This window comes from Acanthopagrus latus, chromosome 12 (assembly GCF_904848185.1).
Source record: "Acanthopagrus latus isolate v.2019 chromosome 12, fAcaLat1.1, whole genome shotgun sequence".
Lineage (NCBI taxonomy): Eukaryota > Metazoa > Chordata > Actinopteri > Spariformes > Sparidae > Acanthopagrus > Acanthopagrus latus.
In genome coordinates, this window is record NC_051050.1 from 3717881 (window position 1) to 3736321 (window position 18441).

The 18441-nt window shown below is 41.9% G+C and overlaps 2 protein-coding genes across 5 annotated transcripts in view; one reads left to right on the top strand and one right to left on the bottom strand.

Moving 5' to 3' along the window:
* Positions 1 to 3079, bottom strand: part of LOC119029891 (LIM domain transcription factor LMO4.1-like) — a 26272-nt gene extending 23193 nt beyond the window's left edge. The window contains exons 1-2 of the mRNA XM_037117076.1: positions 2570 to 3079; positions 2275 to 2366 (exon numbers count right to left, since the gene is read on the bottom strand). Of these exons, the coding sequence (XP_036972971.1) occupies positions 2275 to 2335 (61 nt within the window). The 5' untranslated portion in view covers positions 2336 to 2366; positions 2570 to 3079. The remainder of the gene's footprint in view (positions 1 to 2274; positions 2367 to 2569) is intronic.
* On the top strand, positions 2315 to 17510 carry lrsam1 (leucine rich repeat and sterile alpha motif containing 1). 4 transcript variants are annotated; one of them, XM_037117073.1, is made up of 27 exons: positions 2315 to 2450; positions 2529 to 2661; positions 5254 to 5467; positions 5713 to 5769; positions 6251 to 6295; positions 6538 to 6615; positions 6779 to 6847; positions 6938 to 7022; positions 7126 to 7247; positions 7377 to 7467; positions 8542 to 8648; positions 8773 to 8802; positions 9613 to 9735; positions 9957 to 10096; positions 10256 to 10342; positions 10500 to 10544; positions 11135 to 11205; positions 11714 to 11813; positions 11916 to 12003; positions 12105 to 12179; positions 13155 to 13235; positions 13542 to 13637; positions 14185 to 14283; positions 14365 to 14496; positions 14853 to 14916; positions 15126 to 15337; positions 16531 to 17510. In XM_037117073.1, the coding sequence occupies exons 3-27, from the start codon at positions 5396 to 5398 to the stop codon at positions 16651 to 16653; spliced, it is 2292 nt and encodes a 763-aa protein (XP_036972968.1). In that variant the 5' UTR covers positions 2315 to 2450; positions 2529 to 2661; positions 5254 to 5395; the 3' UTR covers positions 16654 to 17510. The 4 variants fall into 4 exon arrangements, with proteins under 4 accessions (XP_036972968.1, XP_036972969.1, XP_036972967.1 ...); XM_037117074.1 differs by adding an exon at positions 4577 to 4829 and having other exon boundaries at positions 2373 to 2661; XM_037117072.1 differs by having other exon boundaries at positions 2373 to 2661.
* Positions 17511 to 18441: the final 931 nt, after the last annotated feature.

Genomic DNA, 18441 nt, shown 5'->3' on the forward strand with positions numbered 1-18441 from the left:
GGACTGTGATGAGACAAATTGTTGCTTATTACATTTAAACCTGGAAGTAAATAAAATGTCCTATTAAGGAATAAGACATATTAAATCATGTATTTTAAGTATTTCAAGTACACAAATACAAGTTGTTAAAGTGTTTCGTCACAAATACATCTTATTTGTTTCTGTCCTGCAAAATATCAAATGCTCCCAGCCAGTCAGCCCAGTGTTTTAAATACATTCAATAGAGATATTCTGAGTGAGTCTAATCAGCGTCATAAGTGAAAACACCTGTGTGGCTGTGTTGTGTATTTAAGTCCATTATTTTCTTACCAAAGCTGGTGACTGTTACACAAATGCAGTGGCCATTTACATCTCAAACGTAGTGAAGCAGAAGTAGCATTACATGGACACATTCAAGTAAAGTACATGTATTGTACTTGGGTGCAGTACTTGAAAAAAGCACTTCCCACCAGTTCTCACCACATTAACAGATATATATCACGGTAAATACAAAACTCAGTGCAGCACTGTCACTAGTCAACAATAGAGTTAAGATGGATAGGCCTGCAAATGCAGATATTCTGGGGATGCAGTTGTGGCTTTGAGTTGCAGTGCTGTGAGACTTTTGGTAACCAAACAGGGCTCAGGGGAGCACTGCTCTAACCACAGCATCAGTTGCCTCTCAACACCTTTAATTATGTTCTTTTCTTTTTTTGTGGTCTGCCCCCCCCCTCCAGGTTCCCTTTTGCGGTCTAACAAAGCCTAGAGCCTGAACCCCAGTCACACGTCACACCTGCAGAGGTCTGTAATAAGCACGGCAGAGTTTGAGTGCATGGGATTGTGTTGCTGAGGGATTATCTGGTTGTGTCCATAGTCTTATTAACCAGTGCAGACATATATGAGAAGATGTTATGGAACCAAAATGTTTTTTACTCTGTTACCATTTTCATATGCTTATTATCACCTGTTTTAGTGAGTTTGTCTATATATTTCTGTCTTTACACTGCTGTTATACACTCAAATGCATAAAACACTCATTTAATGTAAATTGTTTCTGTGTCATGAGTCAATGTGTATAAATTAAACATGTGATTTATTGCAGCTGAGAGAATGACAAAGTTATCATTCGAGTGCACCCAGCCCCAACTAAAGCATCAAGGCCTATCTTACCTTATCTTGTCTGACACTTTGTCTTTAAACAAAAATATGTGGAGTGTGACCTCTGGTGGAAAAACCAATAAATTGCAAGGATGAATGTCAAACAAAATCAAGCAAGTGGAATAGAACATGTACGTCACATTCACCTTGATGCCTTATATAGGGTTCTCCTTACCAAACAAGTATTTTTGTCCAGGAAGCAACAATGAACCAGGAAGTCAATACACCAAAAGTTTTGTGCCATGTTCAAACGAGAAAATCTTATTTTTCAGTCTATGAACAAATTGAAACATGAGTGCATTGAGACTCTCTGAATAATAATAAGTAGTTATATGCTGATGAAACCCCCCCAAAGTTCAGTCCATTTTTGTGAGTTTTTGTAGGTTTATTTTACAGTATTCTGCTTGGAATTATGAAGGATAAATTCACCAAAAACTGAAAATTCAGTGATTACTTATCATCATGATGGAGAGTGAGGTGAAGTTTCATAATCTACAAAACATGCCTGGAGATTCACCTCTCGTAAACAACTTTAAAATGTAAAAGAAAAACAACCAAAACGTTTCCTGGCTTCTGTGTTTACGTCCTGTTTCACCCTCTGTTCTTTTTTTTCTTTCTTTCTTTTTTTTTGTCCATCAGCACAGTTGTGAGGAGATAATGACTGAGTGTTGGTTGAGTTTAGTTTAGTTTTGTTCATTTTGATAATTTTCCAACTTAGAAAAATGCAAACGCACTGGCAATAAATTAACATAATGCTTTCCAGCTAAATTAAACAGAAGACAAACAAATAAAAAAAACAAACAAACAAACAAACAAACAAACAAAATCAACATGGTCATTAGGATATAGTGACTCAATTTTCATTTTTGGGTGAACTCATCCTTTAACAACGTTCATGTGCACCCTACATGTAAGGTCCCTTCAGTTGGCTCTCTGGGTGTAACTGCAGGTACTTGTAGTGAATGCAAAACAAATTATAAATTCATTATAACCACTATGAAATCACATGGTGCTTTCCACCTACTAATTTACATTCACGTAGACAAGAAGCATATATAGTAGAGGAGAATGGTAGCCGTATAGAATTACGTTTACTTATACACCAAACAATGTGTCAATGTGACCAGACTGATTCACCTCTGCTGCAGCCTGGAGGACATGACACTGCACACTCCATCCTGCAGGGGGCGGTATGCATCGGTTGCAGTCAGGTCGCACTCTGCTTCCGACTAAAGGAAGAAGTCAGAGATTGTTATGATTTCATTAAGCAGGCTTCGTAGAGGAGGATGAATCAGCTGCTCAGGGCTCACACGGTGAAAACCAAGACTATTGCTGGATATATCTTGTTGTATGAAGTACAGGAGTATAATAGAATATATGCTCGATTTCAGTTCTGGTGTTGATAACTGACCTGGCCTATTTCTAAACCTACCTAACGTCAAATGCCCAGCCATCATCGGAAGTCGCCCTCTGTATTTCCCAGCTCCACGGCATTGGACAGCCGCGAGTGAAGCCTGTCAGCCTGTGAGTATGATACCCAGCGTTCATCTGACTTCCTAATTTGCTCGAGTTAATCCCTACGTGCTAGCTTCGTTAGCTCGACCCGGCAAGTTGTCATTGTCAACATCGTAACCCTTTCGCGGTGTCGCTAGAAACCACTGCTACGTACAGCGAGCTAGTACTCGTAGTGTTGCTCCTGGGGTTAGCATAGGAAGCTTTGTGATGGTTGTTATAAGGCGGAACGTTGTGCGCGGTTGATAACCGTTTGGCATGCTAGCTTCGCTGTGTGTCTGTGTAACGTTAGCTACAGTTAGACCTCCTCTCTGCTACACCCACAGGCCCGTGTTACAAACAAGACTCCGCTTTACTGTCATTAAGACAGGACTGTGAGATGCGTCTCCGTTAATGGTCTCATACCACAGTGGACAATCAACAGACCGACTGGTTCAAGTTTAGTCACTCGTGAGACTTTATTACACAGTAACAGTAGTAGGGTCACAGTAGTTACTAATGTCACTGAAAGGGGTGAACTACTTCTTAGCCACTATGGCAAGCCGTTTTAACATTTAATAGCTAGACTGGATATGTATTGCAGATATCTGTAATTCAGTTCTTCTTCGTCAAAAAGAACATTTCAGATATCCACAATGACATTCTTCCTATCCACAGTTGTCATTTCAGAAATCCACAATGACATTCTTCCTAGGACAAATGACGTTACTTTTGCCATTCATGTGTATTGGGCTTTCAATTTCAGATATCCACAATTACATTCTGGATATCTAGAATTAAAATTCTGGATATCTGCAACAGAATTCTTGCTAGGAAAAATTCCCATCTCAGATATCTTCAATCCAGTTGTTACTAGTCATAATTTTCATCAAACACATGGCTCATGACAGTGCGAGGCTGACTGCTGTCAATCAAGGCGGATGACACATTTTGATTCTCTTACATCTCCACACATTAGACACACACACATTGGGTGGGGGATTTAATGGATGTCTATTTTCTGCTTGTCAACATCAAGATAATACACAGAGCCAGCTCTTTCTGAAACATGTTTTCCGGCGGCCAATGCGAGCAGCCAGTTCTGCATCAGCAAACCACTTAGCAGTCTCACAAGGCCAGACCTCAAGGCACCACAACTTTGTATGTTTCATCTTTAGGATTTGTTGCTACACCGCAGTCCAGCACTAACAGTTTGTCTTGCTGCACTTGCTGTCTGAGGCGTATTAGCTGTAACAGTAGTAAAACTGTCAAGTAGATTATCTCACCACACAGTCTAGGAGGTTTGTTGCTGTGTACAGATGAAGCTAACTCCTCCTCTCCCTGTACATCAGAATGAAATGGAAACATGCTGCTGGGATTTTATCACGTGACAACTGCAGGCAGTCTTGATTCATATTTTCTGTCTTGCGTAGCGAGCTCAACAAAGCTGGACTATCTGTAGTTACGAATATTTTTTGCCACTCTAGTGTTTGTTTTTGTTGTTTTAAAATTAGAACAGGTTGAGAGTTGAGAAGAAGAATCAGAAAACTGTGCAGATACATGGTGGTGACATCTTGTCTCGTGATCAGTTTGGTTTAGTTGACCATTCATTAACTAGACTATATTTTATTTACTGCATGAAACCCTTTGCTCTCTTGTTTCCAGGTGTTAAGGCTTTTTTTAATGTAAAATATGCAGTGTTTTCCCCTGGTTTGAGAAAGACTTATGTGGGTGGATGTATTTGATGTGTTGTTAGATGGTTTGGGGGTACTCCACCAAGATATTTTTTCATTTTTCAATGAATTTTTACACATTTTCAGATCAGCATAATCAGCTTAAAGAGGGTGGTTAGGGCATATAGTTTCCTCTCTAACAGGCTGGCCATACTAGCTTTGTGATCAGTGTGTGGAGTGGTGTCTTGCTTTTAATTTCTATGCCATATGAACAGGTTCGAGCAGACACACTGGCTACACGTGCTGCGCTGCTCATGCGCATATCAAGCACGGCTGCAAAAGAGATTCGTGGCGCCTGTTTTTACCCCAACAAGTGTGGTTCTCATCATAAATGGATATGGAGATGACCTATAGATTATGCTGCCTGTGTGGACACATGGACACAAGAGTGAGCAGCAGCAGCTCAGCAATGCAGCCGCCACACAGCACACAAGGAGACAGTGTGGCCAGCCTGTAAGAGACCAGCTGGTGAGCAAAGTGGAGCATTTAGCAGCTAAAGAGCCATACATGTTTCTGATGGCTTGATGCAGACCAAAACTAGAGCAACAGGAGAGTGAATATTGGACTTTCGTGGACATCAGCATCTGGAAACATACATGATTTCAACTAAATACTAAAGTCACCCACCTTGCTGATCATGTAAATAGGCAACTGGAGGTTAACACTTTTCCACTGTCAAAATTTGAAGTTGGTATTGTGTGTTTTTAGCTATTTGTGCTGCCCCAAAGTTGCCAAATAATTCATTAAACTTTGCCCTCTACATAATTTCCACTTTTGATTGATTATAGTTATTGCATGTTATGGAAGTTCAAAAGTTTCAGTGCAGAGTGACTTCAAGTGACATCACTTCATATGATTAGTCCATGATATCGCCCTGTTCTTAATTTTTTAGTGCGCAGGTGGTGTCCTGAGTGTTTTCCAACCGGCCCATCAATACTCTGGAGCAGCTCTTGTTGTAGTGGAGGAACAGGAGGGAAACCCAGCAGACAGACAGACAGACAGACAGACAGAGAGGGAGACAGGCCGGACTCAGGATGCCTCTGTTCTTCAGAAAGAAGAAGCTCAGCGAGGACTCCCAGAAGAGACTGGAATATCAACTATGCCGGGTAAGAATAGCATGTTGATGTCACTGTGTTAACCAGCTGACTGCACAGCTTTAGAACACCCTGGTGCTGGTGCTGAGGGCCACGTCAACAACTTATAATGACTGCCCTCATTTATGAGGCAGGTTATTCATCAAAAACCTGTCTCATTTCTGGTGTGGAAGTTTGTGAACGTAACATTATGTTTCCTCGCCTAAAGATGGAATATCTGTTTAAAAAAGACCCAATAACTATTCCTTGCTCTTCAGTCTAAGGAGGCAGGTGCTGATGACATCCTGGACATCTCAGCCTGTGAGCTCTCAGAGGTGAGTATGTCAACAGTTATTATATTATTATTATACTGAATGTTCCTTGTCAAACATTTGACGGTGTGAATGTGTATCTGTGTAAATGTGATCAGGGTGTACCTGAAAAAGAGCATTGCTCTCAGCAAACGCCCCTGAATAAATGGGTTCATGTTGTAGAACAAGTTGAGTTGAACCAAAGGCACTGTTTAAGGGTTTGTTTGGTGTTTATTAAATGGGGTTGTGTGGGGCACATAGTCAGGGTAGTTCCTACAGTAACTGGCCCACAGTTTGTAACAGTGGTACTGAGTTAGGTTTAAGCATTGTACTGCTGCGTGTGGTGTATGGGGTCAGCAGCAAAACGTATTTCACCTACCGAAGAAATAAATATTAGTTTGAGTGTTCGCTATATTTAGAATATGTCCACTGCTTTACCTTTACCTTTCCTTTGGCACTATGCTTATTCATTATTTATCTAAATCCATGGTTTGTTCTGTTACAGGCTCCCTCAAGTGCCTTTTCCATTTGCAGGGTGCTACAGAAGAAGGTAAGGGTGCAACATGGAGACATTTCCAGGAACATACTTGTTTGTGTCAATTACATATGTCAGTGTGCTTTCAATTTTCTTCAGTGTTACTGTATCACCAGTGATTATACAAGAATTACTGGTGATACATTACCATATACATTAATACACACACAGTCACACACACACACACACCGAGTCTGTGTGTGTCTCTCTGGTTGTACAGTCAGCAGTCAGACATGTCCTCTGTTACTCTCCCTCAGGTCCTTATCCTCCATAACAATGAGCTGAGGACATTGCTGCCCAAAGGATGTGACATCAACTCTCTTGTCACTTTAAAGGTGATGTAAGCTAGACACAAGCAATGATGGAACATTTAAGTGGCTGTTATTGCAGTAAACATTACAAACCACTTGTTCATTTGGCAGTTTTTGCGGTCTCTCTCTGAGCCCTGCTGCATCACTAAGACAGAAAAGCTTGACTGACTCTGTCAACCTTTTAAAGGTTTTGGATCTGCATGACAACAAGCTCACCTGTCTTCCAGAGGACATTGGGAAGTTGGCGTCACTACAGGTAATACTCTTCTGACCAAGAGTCACAATACAGAGGAAATTAGCAAATTAATGGTACTCACCATCCATGTGTGTGTTGTGTGTCTGTTAGATTCTAAATGTGGAGAAGAACCGTTTAAAGACGCTTCCAGACTCCATCGGGGATCTGCGGCTTCTGCAGACGCTCAATTTGAAAGGTATCATGCTCACAGCTCCCTGTTGACTCCATGAGTGAGAGGACATGTACAAGTCACATGACATTGATTAATTGATTTTGCCCTTCACTGTATGCCTGTACAGGTAACTCTCTCAGTGAGCTGCCGTCAGTAATTGGTTCACTGAGCAGCCTTCGCACTCTCGATGTGAGCGACAACAACATCGTCCAGCTGCCCAAAACTCTGGCCTACATCCGAACCCTCGAGGTGTGTGTCTTGAGAAACCAACTTGAACACAGGAATGCTAAACACTGATATATGGCTGTATACAAACCTGTGTGTGTGTGTGTGTGTGTGTGTGTGTGTGTGTTTCTCTGTGTCTGTGCTGTGTGACAGAGCTTTACACTTGACGCTGCCACGATGACCTACCCACCCGTGTCTGTGTGTACAGAGGGCACAGAGAGCATCCAACGCTTCCTTTGCTCTGGTGAGGTTTACTCCATTATTAAATTGGCATTTGGATTATTGCAGAAAAAAATCTTTGAGTCAAACACAAGTTTATGAGTCTCCATGACAACCTCTGTAGTCTCATTGAGACACTTGTTAGCAACTGCCCATATAAACACACGCAACAGCTTTATAATAATCTGCGGGGGGTTTAATGTATTTTATGTCATAGTAAAATGGGAATATCTTCTAAGTCTGTGGTAACCACACCTTATTTCAGTCATTTAACTGAAAACACATTCAAAAAACTAACTGAAGGTGCATCTATGCAGGAGGCCTTAGAGCATTTTTCAGCCCTTCATCTCTCTTAATCAGTAGGTCTGAATAATACATGTATTTCAGGCTACAGCTGTCTTAATAATCAGTCAAATGTATTTAACAAAAGAAATCTATGAATATAACTGGTGAATGTAATGTGACTCCACTCATTCCTAAGTTACGGTACTGCAACTCATCATATAAACAATAATAATAATAGACAATAGACATCCCAAATTAATGCATGAACGTTAAAGTAATCATAATAAATAATGTGTAATACAATGATAAAAGTTTGGGTATTTGTAGTTACATCCTATACAACAAGGCTGAGCTCTGATGACACGCTCTTTCCCATATATATTGCCTTCATAGGTCACAGCTGTGCAAACATTGAACCATATGCCTCAGTTGTATTGAAGCAACACAGTGGTAGCATCAGCCAATGCAGTGGTATCCAAAGAGTGGTACTCTTGTGTATTTCTTTTAGTTCTTATGATAGTTTAATGACAGTAGAGTCCTGCAGCATTAAAAGTAAAGCTGCATCTGCTGCAGCATCTCACAGCTTTCACAATATGTCCAGCAGGTGTAAAACCTGAGCCACGTTAATCCACGTTAGTGCAGCACACTGAAGGAGTTGTGGAAAGAGGGGTAATCCATCCATGGGAAATAAAGTTTAAAAGGTAACCGGTCTGTGTGATGGGTATGGTGCTCTGAAAAGGAAATGTACCCTTGGGATAGTGAAGTGTAAGTCTTAATATTGTCGTGTAACTGTATTTGACTGTGCTGTTTTCAGAGCTGGGAGAGGAGTACTGCCCCCCATCCCAGTATCTCCTGCCTGTGCTGGAGACTGACTGTGGCAAACCGACTGACTGTCTGGACAGCTTGGAGGTTGCCTGGCAGGTACAATATGTGACAATAACACTCAGAAGTAGAATGTAGTGCTCTTTACTTGGACCTTATTATTTGCTGTTTATACTGAATTAACTGGATGTGTCATTTAGTCTTTTGTCACTCTCTGTTGCAGAGCAAGTTCAGTGACTACGAGAAGAGAAAGGTACGAGACTCCTGTGACACAGTCACTAATGTCATTCACTCTGCCCTTTCAATGCGGGAATCATGTGCCGATACGCCACCTTGCTATCTGTGTGAAAGCTACAGATGCGGAAAGGGGGGAGAGTTTAGTTCCATCTCTGATCCGCAAGTAGTATCAGAGCCGCAGCAGAGGCGAAACGGCATCAGGAGTGTGTCAGTCTGACAACTAAACAGATCCTTCACTCACCAAATAAAAGAGAAATGACCCACAAAGCAACATTACAGAACCAAACAACAGTAATGTGGTAGCAGGTTGTGTCTTCAGCATCTTATATGAGGAACAAAATACTGCATCCATACATGGAAAAGTGTCTGTCATCTTGTCTGTCCTACCGACTCACATTACTGCTCTGTCTGTTGAATGGCAGTGATTATGTGACACGATTTAGAGCAAAACATTTTAACTCTGTCTTTGTCACCTTCCGCTTCTGTGTTGTTGTAGTCACTGTTTGTAATAACTTGTATTGAAAAAAATCACCATGACAGTCAGCCCTCCTGACCGAGACTTCAGTTAACTTTCCCCCAGAAAACAGCCTTCCTCCCTTTGAGTGAGAGTCAGACAGGGTCCTATTTACTGATGTGATAATGTAATTAAGTAATTTAGAGTGAAAAACGTAACTTTGTCACGTTGAACAATGCATGGTGGGTCAGGATGTCAATCACTACCCATTATAACAGCATCCATATGATTATAAACAGTCGATTGGTTTGTAGCATATAAGTTGCCATGCACATGCCACACACACATATCGTATATATTCCTGTTCCTCAGGAAGAGAAGAATCAGCAGAAACTGGCCTTCGAGCGGCACCTGGAGGAGAAGCAGAAGGAGCACACCCAGCTTATGCTCATGAACACGTCCCGCAAGGCGAACATTCTCAACTCGGTCCGACAGGTACACAGCATGCTCACTAGGTAACGTATGTCCTCAGACAGTGTTCAGGACCTTTATTTACCCCAACTGCGGAAGGTAAATGTGAGCCAGCCAAGACAGACAGCGTTTGTTAACCACCAATCGGACCAATCGGAGAGTGTTCTTCTGTGTGTTTGAAAGCTGTTGTGATTGTTTTGTGTTTATTTCCACTACATCAGTGTGTTTATCTGTCGGATGCGTAGGAGCAGGAGCGTGTGGAGCTGGGGGTCAACCAGCAGCAGAGGGCTCAGGAGGCCGAGAGGCTGCTGGTGCTGGAGAAAGTCCGACAGGCTGAAGATGGCATCAGCAGTCGCGTCAGCAACATGCTGATGGATGAAAACAGGTAGAAACTGAAGGAAGTGTGTATCTGAGGCAGGAGATTATTTTCTCCATTAAACAATCAGATGTCCTGTCAATAAAATGTCAGAATAAGGTTAAAAATGTTGACCAGTGTTTCCAGAGCCAAAGATGACATCCTCAAATGTCTTGTTTTGTCCATAAGCCAAAGATATCCAGTTCAGTGTCACAGGAGAGGAAAGAAACCAGAAAATACAGCTGGAGAAGATGAAATGTTATTTCAAAAAACAATGTTAGTCCAGCACACGCAAACATATAAACACAGAGTTTTGAGGGGTTTTTTTCTTCAAAGAAAGACTCAAATTAATTTTCAAAATAGTTAGCGATTAATTTAATAGGTTAATAGTTGCAGTCACATTATAGATGTTGTATTATTTCACTCTCTCTAGGCAGAAGAAAAGTGCAGAGTTTCTTCAAGCCATGGAAGAAGATCGGTGAGTGGACAGACTACTGATCCATAACATCCAGATCTATTACAGCCAGAGTATATGAGTCACTCCAACACACAGTAGCACTCATCCAATTGTTTTCCACTTAACCAGGCCCAGCTTATTTATAGAGCACTTTCCAAGTAAGATACACAAAGTGCAGAATTACACGACACAGGAGGCCTTCTGGAACGGCAGCATACTGGAGTGGAAACATACATGGAAAAAAAATATTGAATGACTTGATTAGCTGTTAGAAAGTTAATTCTGTAAAAGTCAGGCTGGCTGTAATGTGATTGGTTCACAGTCAGCGGTGTAGCAGTGTCTTGATTGGTGGTTAACCCAACCACCCTACTGATGTAACATCATCATGTCCGTCCCATAGTCTCCTTCTGGAGATACTTCTTCCTTTTTAAACGCAACTGTTGTTGGTGAAATTGTCCAATGAATGTTACTGATTGACAGAGTTTAAAAACAGACAATGTTTTCGTAGTTGGGTGAGCTGTGAAGCTGGCAGGTTTCACTCTCTTTCCCCCTGCTGACAGTTAGAAGTCAGGAGAGCTTTAATGTAAACGTGTTGTTGATGTCCTCCCCAGGATCCGTATGGAACATCTGGCTGCCATCACACAGGAAGAAGCCAACTCACTGAGGAAGAGGGAAGTGGCAAGTAAGCAGCTTGGCTGATGTACTTCCCTTTAAAGACTCAAAAATGTACCTAATTCTGACGGCGACCTGCTGTCATTTTAAGCGCTAATTAAAATTTTTCCATTCATTTACATTTAGCAGTTTTCAGTGTACATTCAAAATCCCCAGAGGATAGACCCCTTCTCTTCTGGCACCACCCTCAGGACTTAATAATAAACATTGCACACGAGATATCTCATAAGCACAGGGGCATAATAGTAACTGGGCTCATTCATTCTCCCAAATTGATAAACCTTACAGGTTTTAATTATGGCTTGGCAACATGGCCTCAAAATAATACTGTGGTATTTTAGGCTTTGTCGTGAAACGATACATACAAAACAATACTTTGACATCTCTCACAATGAGATTAACACAATGAGATGTAATGAGCCCATTACGACTTATTACGGCATAATGATTAAACAGAATCCAAGACATTGTATAGTCTGCCTCACGACAGATGTTCTTTTCCTCTTTGTGTGTTGTAGCGGCCATGCAGAAGATGCTGTCAGACAGCTTTGCTATGAGCCTCCTGCAGGAGGCCAGTGATGTTCGCCGACAGAGCCTGGTGTCTGAGGCCTGCCGAAGGTCAAACATGCACACACAATTACACACACAGACACCAGCCCAGATCAGATGGATGCTAAAGTAACAAACCAGTGTGTTTTCTCTTCCCTTGTCTTATAACAGTTTGGAGACTCTGGACAAGAAGTTTGATAAGATGCTGTCCCTCCAGGTGTTGGACAAATCTAAAGCCATCGCCCAAATCTTACAGGAGGTATGTGGTGACCGAGTGCCTGCTGTAGATAACACCAGGATCATTCCAGCTTGCTGAGACATAGTGAATTGTGATTGTTCCCTTCTGATTGTTCCCTGCAGGAGGAGATGCAGAAAGCAGCTTTCCAGGCTCTGCAGCTGCAGAAAGATTCTGTGCACGGCTACATCCGCAACCAGGTCTGTGTGGGAGGGTGGAGATGGGTGGGGTTAGGGTCAAAACCTGTCAGTGGGGTCTGTTTTTTATGGTACTGATAGAATGGAGCCCACCATAACATGATCAGCTATATTTGGATTCATGTTTCTGTTCAGTCGGTGAGGAAGCACACTCATCTCTTATCTCTCATAACAGGAATAGATTCTGCATTTCATTCCTCAAGTTAACATTCTGTGTCGCTCTTTACGCTCTTTACTTTTTAAATTGTGACAGAAACCAGTGACACTGAAAGCTGACGCCAGTTGTTGTAGCTCACTGATGTCAACACTACACTGCTTTTGAGCATGTTGTTTGAATACCTGCTGAGTTATAACCCGCTGTAAATAACCCGGCTCTGTGTGTCAAATCTAATTGAATTAGGCCTGGAAAGTCCAGAAAAAGGTCCTTGAATTTGATGTTAAAGAATGTGTGGGAGCTTTACAGTACGTCAAAGCTTGTTTAATTTCATAGTTTCAAGATTGTAAAGACTGGATTTAAATGCCGGTGCTGCTCTGTGTCTGTATGCCATATCAGCTTAAAATGTATATATAGCCAGTGTCATGATTGCAGCTTGTTATGTTGCCTCCAGGTGGCCAAAAACTAAATTAATGCAGGAGTGAAAAAGCTGTAAGAGGTTTGTTTTTCTCACTGGCTGTTACAAGAGATACAGTTCCTTTGTTCAAGTTGAAGGTGAAATTATATGCTGCTGACTCTGAGCATTATTGACATTTCTTCTTTCATTTCCTTTTTTTCACTAGCAGCCAGTCCATTACTAATTCATTTAACTCATCCTCTTGAAGCAAATGCTTTTGACTTTTTTTCACCAGTCATGTTCCCAGGACACCTGGGTAGTATAGCCCGCAGACAGAAAGTCATTTCATCAGTGTTTTCGTTTTTTTGCGTTCAGTAGCATGTCCCTTCTCCTGCTAGCTTCATGTTTGCTCCTCCGCTGTCCCCAGATCAAGCTCATAGAGGGTGAATTAAAGCAGCTGACTAAATTGGAGGTTAAAAGACGCAATCTGGATGCTGAGAACCTGCAGGTAGGTGTCACCACCTTCTTTCTTTGCCTTCCCAAATTTACCAGATTTTTTTTGTTTTGTTTTGTTTATGATTACAGTATCATTTCATGTCATTGCTCCATCGCAACAACTGTTTATCATTGTACATACTGAGGGTGAAGGAAATGAAGGGTAGTCGATACACTCATGCTCATAGTATTGATTATTTCAGAGCCTGAGTCTTTCAACAGTATTTACTAATGAGTGTGTGTCTCTACGCCTGCGTGTGTGTGTGTGTGTGTGTGTGTGTGTGTGTGTGTGTGTGTGTGTGTGTGTGTGTGTGTGTAGGAGGTTCTGGGGGAGCAGCGCACGGCTCTCAGTGACTTGTTGCAGCAGCTGCTCAAGCAGAGAGACCAGAGAGAGCAGGAGCTGCGACAGGTTCTGGTGAGGAAACTTTTCCTTTCAGTACCAAACAGCACCCCCCATTCACACTGCCCTTTCAGAGTGGGGATCATGCGCCGAAAGTTAGAGATGTGAAGAGGGGGGACAGTTTCATTGCGGCTCTGATGTACCTCCAGAGGTCGTATCAGCCCCAGCAGAGGCGAGCTGGCGTCTGTGTGAGTGGAAGAGCCAGGGCGTGTCCATCTGATGGTGTTCACATTCTGACAGCTAAACACTTAAACTGACCAAGCATTTGTCTCCTCCTACTATTGTGTTATAAGTAGTTACTACCTTGGAAAAAAAATCACAGCGACAGTGATCCCCTCCGACGACCGAGACTTCAGTGAACTTTCCCCCAGAAAAAGAGATCCCTCCCCCTGAGTGAGAGAGTCAGACAGCATCCTGTTTGTTGCTATTGGCTGCAGACATTTGCCTTTTGTTCAGTCAACCACACGTATCAGTTAGTGGTCATGTGTACTGAAATGTTCAGTCTGTTCTCCCATGTTGTCAAGTGGTTAAGTGAGATCAACAATCACTGTGTGTTTTCCAGGCGGAGATGGAGCGGAAGTCTGAGTCCAACCAGCAGAACTACTGGATGATCCAGTACCAGAGACTGTTGGATGCCAAGCCTCTGTCACTGCGCATGCAGGTACAGTAAAGAGCAGAGGAGGACACGCATAACATGTGGAAACCAAACTGTGCTGCACCTAAACCTCTAATCTGGTTGCAGGAAGCCGGCGTGGAGAAAGAGTTGGTCAATCTGTTGTGCAAACTGTCAGCTCAGCACTACCTGCCCATCCTGGCTCATCACCGAGTGACCACTGAGGCCCTTCGCCACATGAACGCCTCCGACCTCAAGAAGGTCAGTCTGCGGCATCATTAATAACACTGTCACCTGACTACACACTGTAACCAGCACATAAAACATGCCATCTCAGGTCCGTCATGAAAGTGTGCCTAACCAGCCTACAAGTCAGACTGAATTTCTATTTTTAGTTTCAATTCATGTTTCAGCCATTAGCATCTCTGGGTGACTGTTGGGGTTAAGACCATAAGCAGAGCTGAAGAGAGAGGGAATATCTGAGTGAAATTCTCCAAGTGGACATTAATGACTCCAAATGACTGCTAACATTTTTACAATATCAGCTTAAAAGTTGATAAGATGCAGGTGTAACTGATGTGCAGAATAATCAGCATTGTCCATTTCTCTTTTGTCAGCTTGGCATCAATGAAGTAGGAATCCAGAAAGCTCTTCTGAAATGGGCTCAGGACCTTCCTGAAGGTACAACACACACATCCAATATCTCTTTATTTTATACATTAATACTGTCCACACAACAAGTTACCAGATGGAGTACGATGTGATGTGTGAAGTCTCAACAATCTGTCATCTTGGAATTTTAAGTTTCTGATGTCAAACATGTGTAAATCCAATTTACAAACTAATGAAGTCAATGAAAAACCCACCTGTTTGTTTTTCTCCTCTACCAGGAGCTTGTAAGGCTCCCCAGGAGGATGAGGAGGCCGAAGACGTCCCCACAGCTCCATCACCTTCCCCTCCATTTCTTCCCAACAACTCAGCCTTTCAGATGCCCAGCACACCACCCACCCCAGGGACCCCAGGGACCCCAGTCACCCCGTCAGCCCCCAGCCCTGTGGAGGGACCAGGAACCTCCGAGTGTGTGGTCTGCATGGAGACCGGGGTAAGAAAAACACTCTGTTATAATAATCAACTCAACATTTGTTCCTGTTGTTTCATGAACGTGGTACCTGGACTTTACACCAGCAGCATGGCATCAATGATTTATAACACAGCTACATCCAAGGCTTTGTCCTGGTCCTGTTTTGTTTGTAAAAAACAAATTAAATCTCAGCTGCACAGATGGCAGCAGCAACAAACTGATAGCACAAATATAGCCTAAACTCACCTGTTCATTGGGAATAATAGTTTTCAAGAAGGCTACATTAAAAGTAGACAGAAAGAATACAGCAGCAGTCTTTCAGTGAAGTATTCATTTATTTCATTTCCTCTGCCCACAGCAGCCAAGTGTCCTTTACTGTTTGTTGAGTAAATTAGCAAGAGAATCATCTTTTTCATTTCATTAATTTTCTTTTTTTTTTGGTTTGTTTTATTTTCAATCGAGGTAACCCAGTGAAAGTTGTTTCTACAATCGCTCGTGCACTACAAACAGGAAGTGCTGATAGTTAATTCAGCATGTTAAATGGTGCCAGTTTCCCTAAAGGTCAATGCTGACGATAGAAAAAGGGAGTCTAGTTACAGCCCACAGCTGACTGACCAGATCTGTCAGAAAGCACTCTATATTCACTGTCCACCTTTTTATATGAGGGTCTAAATTCTGAGTGTGCATACAATTTTGTTCACTCAGAACTCAACAATGGAACAAAATGCGTTCATGTCATGCACACCACTTTTCTGCCAATAAACCCATGATGCAATGCTTCACTCTTTACGGATAGTGGTAATATGAAGCTTTTGTAACCATTTTGAAATGATTGTAGATTTAACACTTCATCATCATTTTATTTATCTACAAAGAAAAGATGAAGAATAGGAAACAGACACTGACTTATTGGCAACATTTGGCATACTTATTGTTTATATCCCCCAAATCCCATTTGTCTTGATTTTGTGTGAGGGGGTGGCCAGAGTGTCAGACTTTAGAACCCCCTGTGTCAGGACAAACTAACACACTGTTAGATACTTTCCTCACACTTATGTCTTGCTGCTTTTTGCTAAAAAAAAAAAGATAAGAACTCTTTACATGCAGATGATCATTCTTCAGCAACTCCAGAAAGAGCAAATATAAAACCTTTGCACACATACACTCACACTCATCCAGAGGACTGACTGTGCCTTGTCTCTGTGTGTCTGCAGGCTCAGGTCATCTTCCTGCCCTGCGGTCACGTTTGCTGTTGTCAGGTCTGCAGCGACGCTCTGCAGAACTGCCCTCTGTGTCGTAGCAACATATCCCAGCGGATACGCCTCTACCATAGCTAGAGCCCCCCGCTCGCCCACTGCAATGTACTTTATATCTGCATGAGTTAACTGTACCATGTATAGAAAAGCTTTTAGAAGGTTTTCAATGAGCTGAGCCACTTTCCTGTATTAACCAGTAACAGTACTTTATGTATATGCAGAAACATGTTGAAGCAGACCTGGGGGTTTTTTTATGCGTTATTGGTCGTCACTGGCATCCAGGCATGTTGTAATTTCTTCTTTTAAATTCTTTCTTTGTTTTTTTTTAAATATGTATTTTACACCACTCACTTGTTGAAGACTGACTCTCTGCCTTATTATCTTCTCAACTGATGTGTGCCTTTTTCTGGAAATCTCTTAAGCAATACTCCTGTGTTGTCAACCAAAGTAACACCTGTCCAACATTTATCTAAGTTAACTAAGACATAGTGTTTTAAACATTGTTGCTTTTTGCTCTCAGTGCTCGTTGTTCTTCTATGTGTCACTCAACCTGTCCTGCCCTCGCTGTCTGCAGCTGTATGCTCACTTGGATGTTGATCCAGCCTCTGACCTCACTGTACATTCCTCTCCACTTGTCTCTCACGTCTTTTAATGCTACATATGGTACACATCACCTGTCGGTCGCCATCACTAATGTTACTCTGCTCTTTCAAGTGCTCTTAACTTTGACATCTCAGCATGTTTCAGGAAATATCTTTACTGTGTGTGAGTCTGTTAAATGTTGTGTGTTCTATATCAATCACATATTTCAATCAACAGAATATGTATATGTGTCATTCTCCTGCGCCCACATCGTGGTCTATGTAAAAGCTTTGTGTCTGTGACTTCACAAGCAGCCACATCTGGAAATGTACTGAAATACAGTATACAAGCCCAGTGATGTTGTCGGGTCTCCATATATCAAACTGTTTTAAATACTGTGTCGGTAGAGATCTCGGAGAGAGTCAGCATGTTGCCATTTAAGTGTCCCTGTAAAGTTTGTCTTATGGCGCTCATTTTGCGTCATCGTTTAGCGGTAATGTGATAAGGTCTGTGACCAGGCAGCCACGTTTAAAACAGACGAGCTACCAAAATAAAGAACAGAGGGGCTCAGATGAGAACACACGGAGGGAGTGAGATGTCATTCAGCTGCGCCTTTACCATAGAAATCTGTTGTTCTCCTAATGAGGCTGAATGTGGTACATTTAAACACTGGTGACAGAAGTACTCCTTTTACTTTATGAGTAAAAGTCAAACATTCAACTCACTAAAAATACAGAAATATCATAAAAATGAGCTTCAAGTACAAAAAACTTGCCTCTGTGAGATATCACACCATGAGATAGTTAACCCTGGTGCTCTTTACTGTTGTGGAGAAGCCAGTTTGAACTATTTCATTTACAGCTGAGACCGGTGGTTTCACAGGGTCACAATAAAGCTGAGGGGTTGTGACATGATTGTTAAAGGCTGGAAAGAAGAAAAGTCCTATTCTTTATTTATCAGTGACATGACTTTTTTCATATTTTTGATTTATTCTCATGGGATTCTGATTAATCACTGACAACTGATATCTGTTCATTTTCCTATTATGGCCTCTATAAACCTAAAAAAAACCCTTCAGAAATGCACTGCCCAGACAAAAAAAGTCCAGACTCTGTGGTGGCCATCGATGTGTGAACATGTTGTGTCACCCTCCCTGAACCACTCTTCCACAGTTTGAGCCTGATGAATCCTGGCATTGTCATCTTGGAATAAACGAAAAAGAAAAAAATTCCATTGATGGAAAAAACCTGGTCATTCAGTATATTCAGGTAGTCAGCTGACCTCATT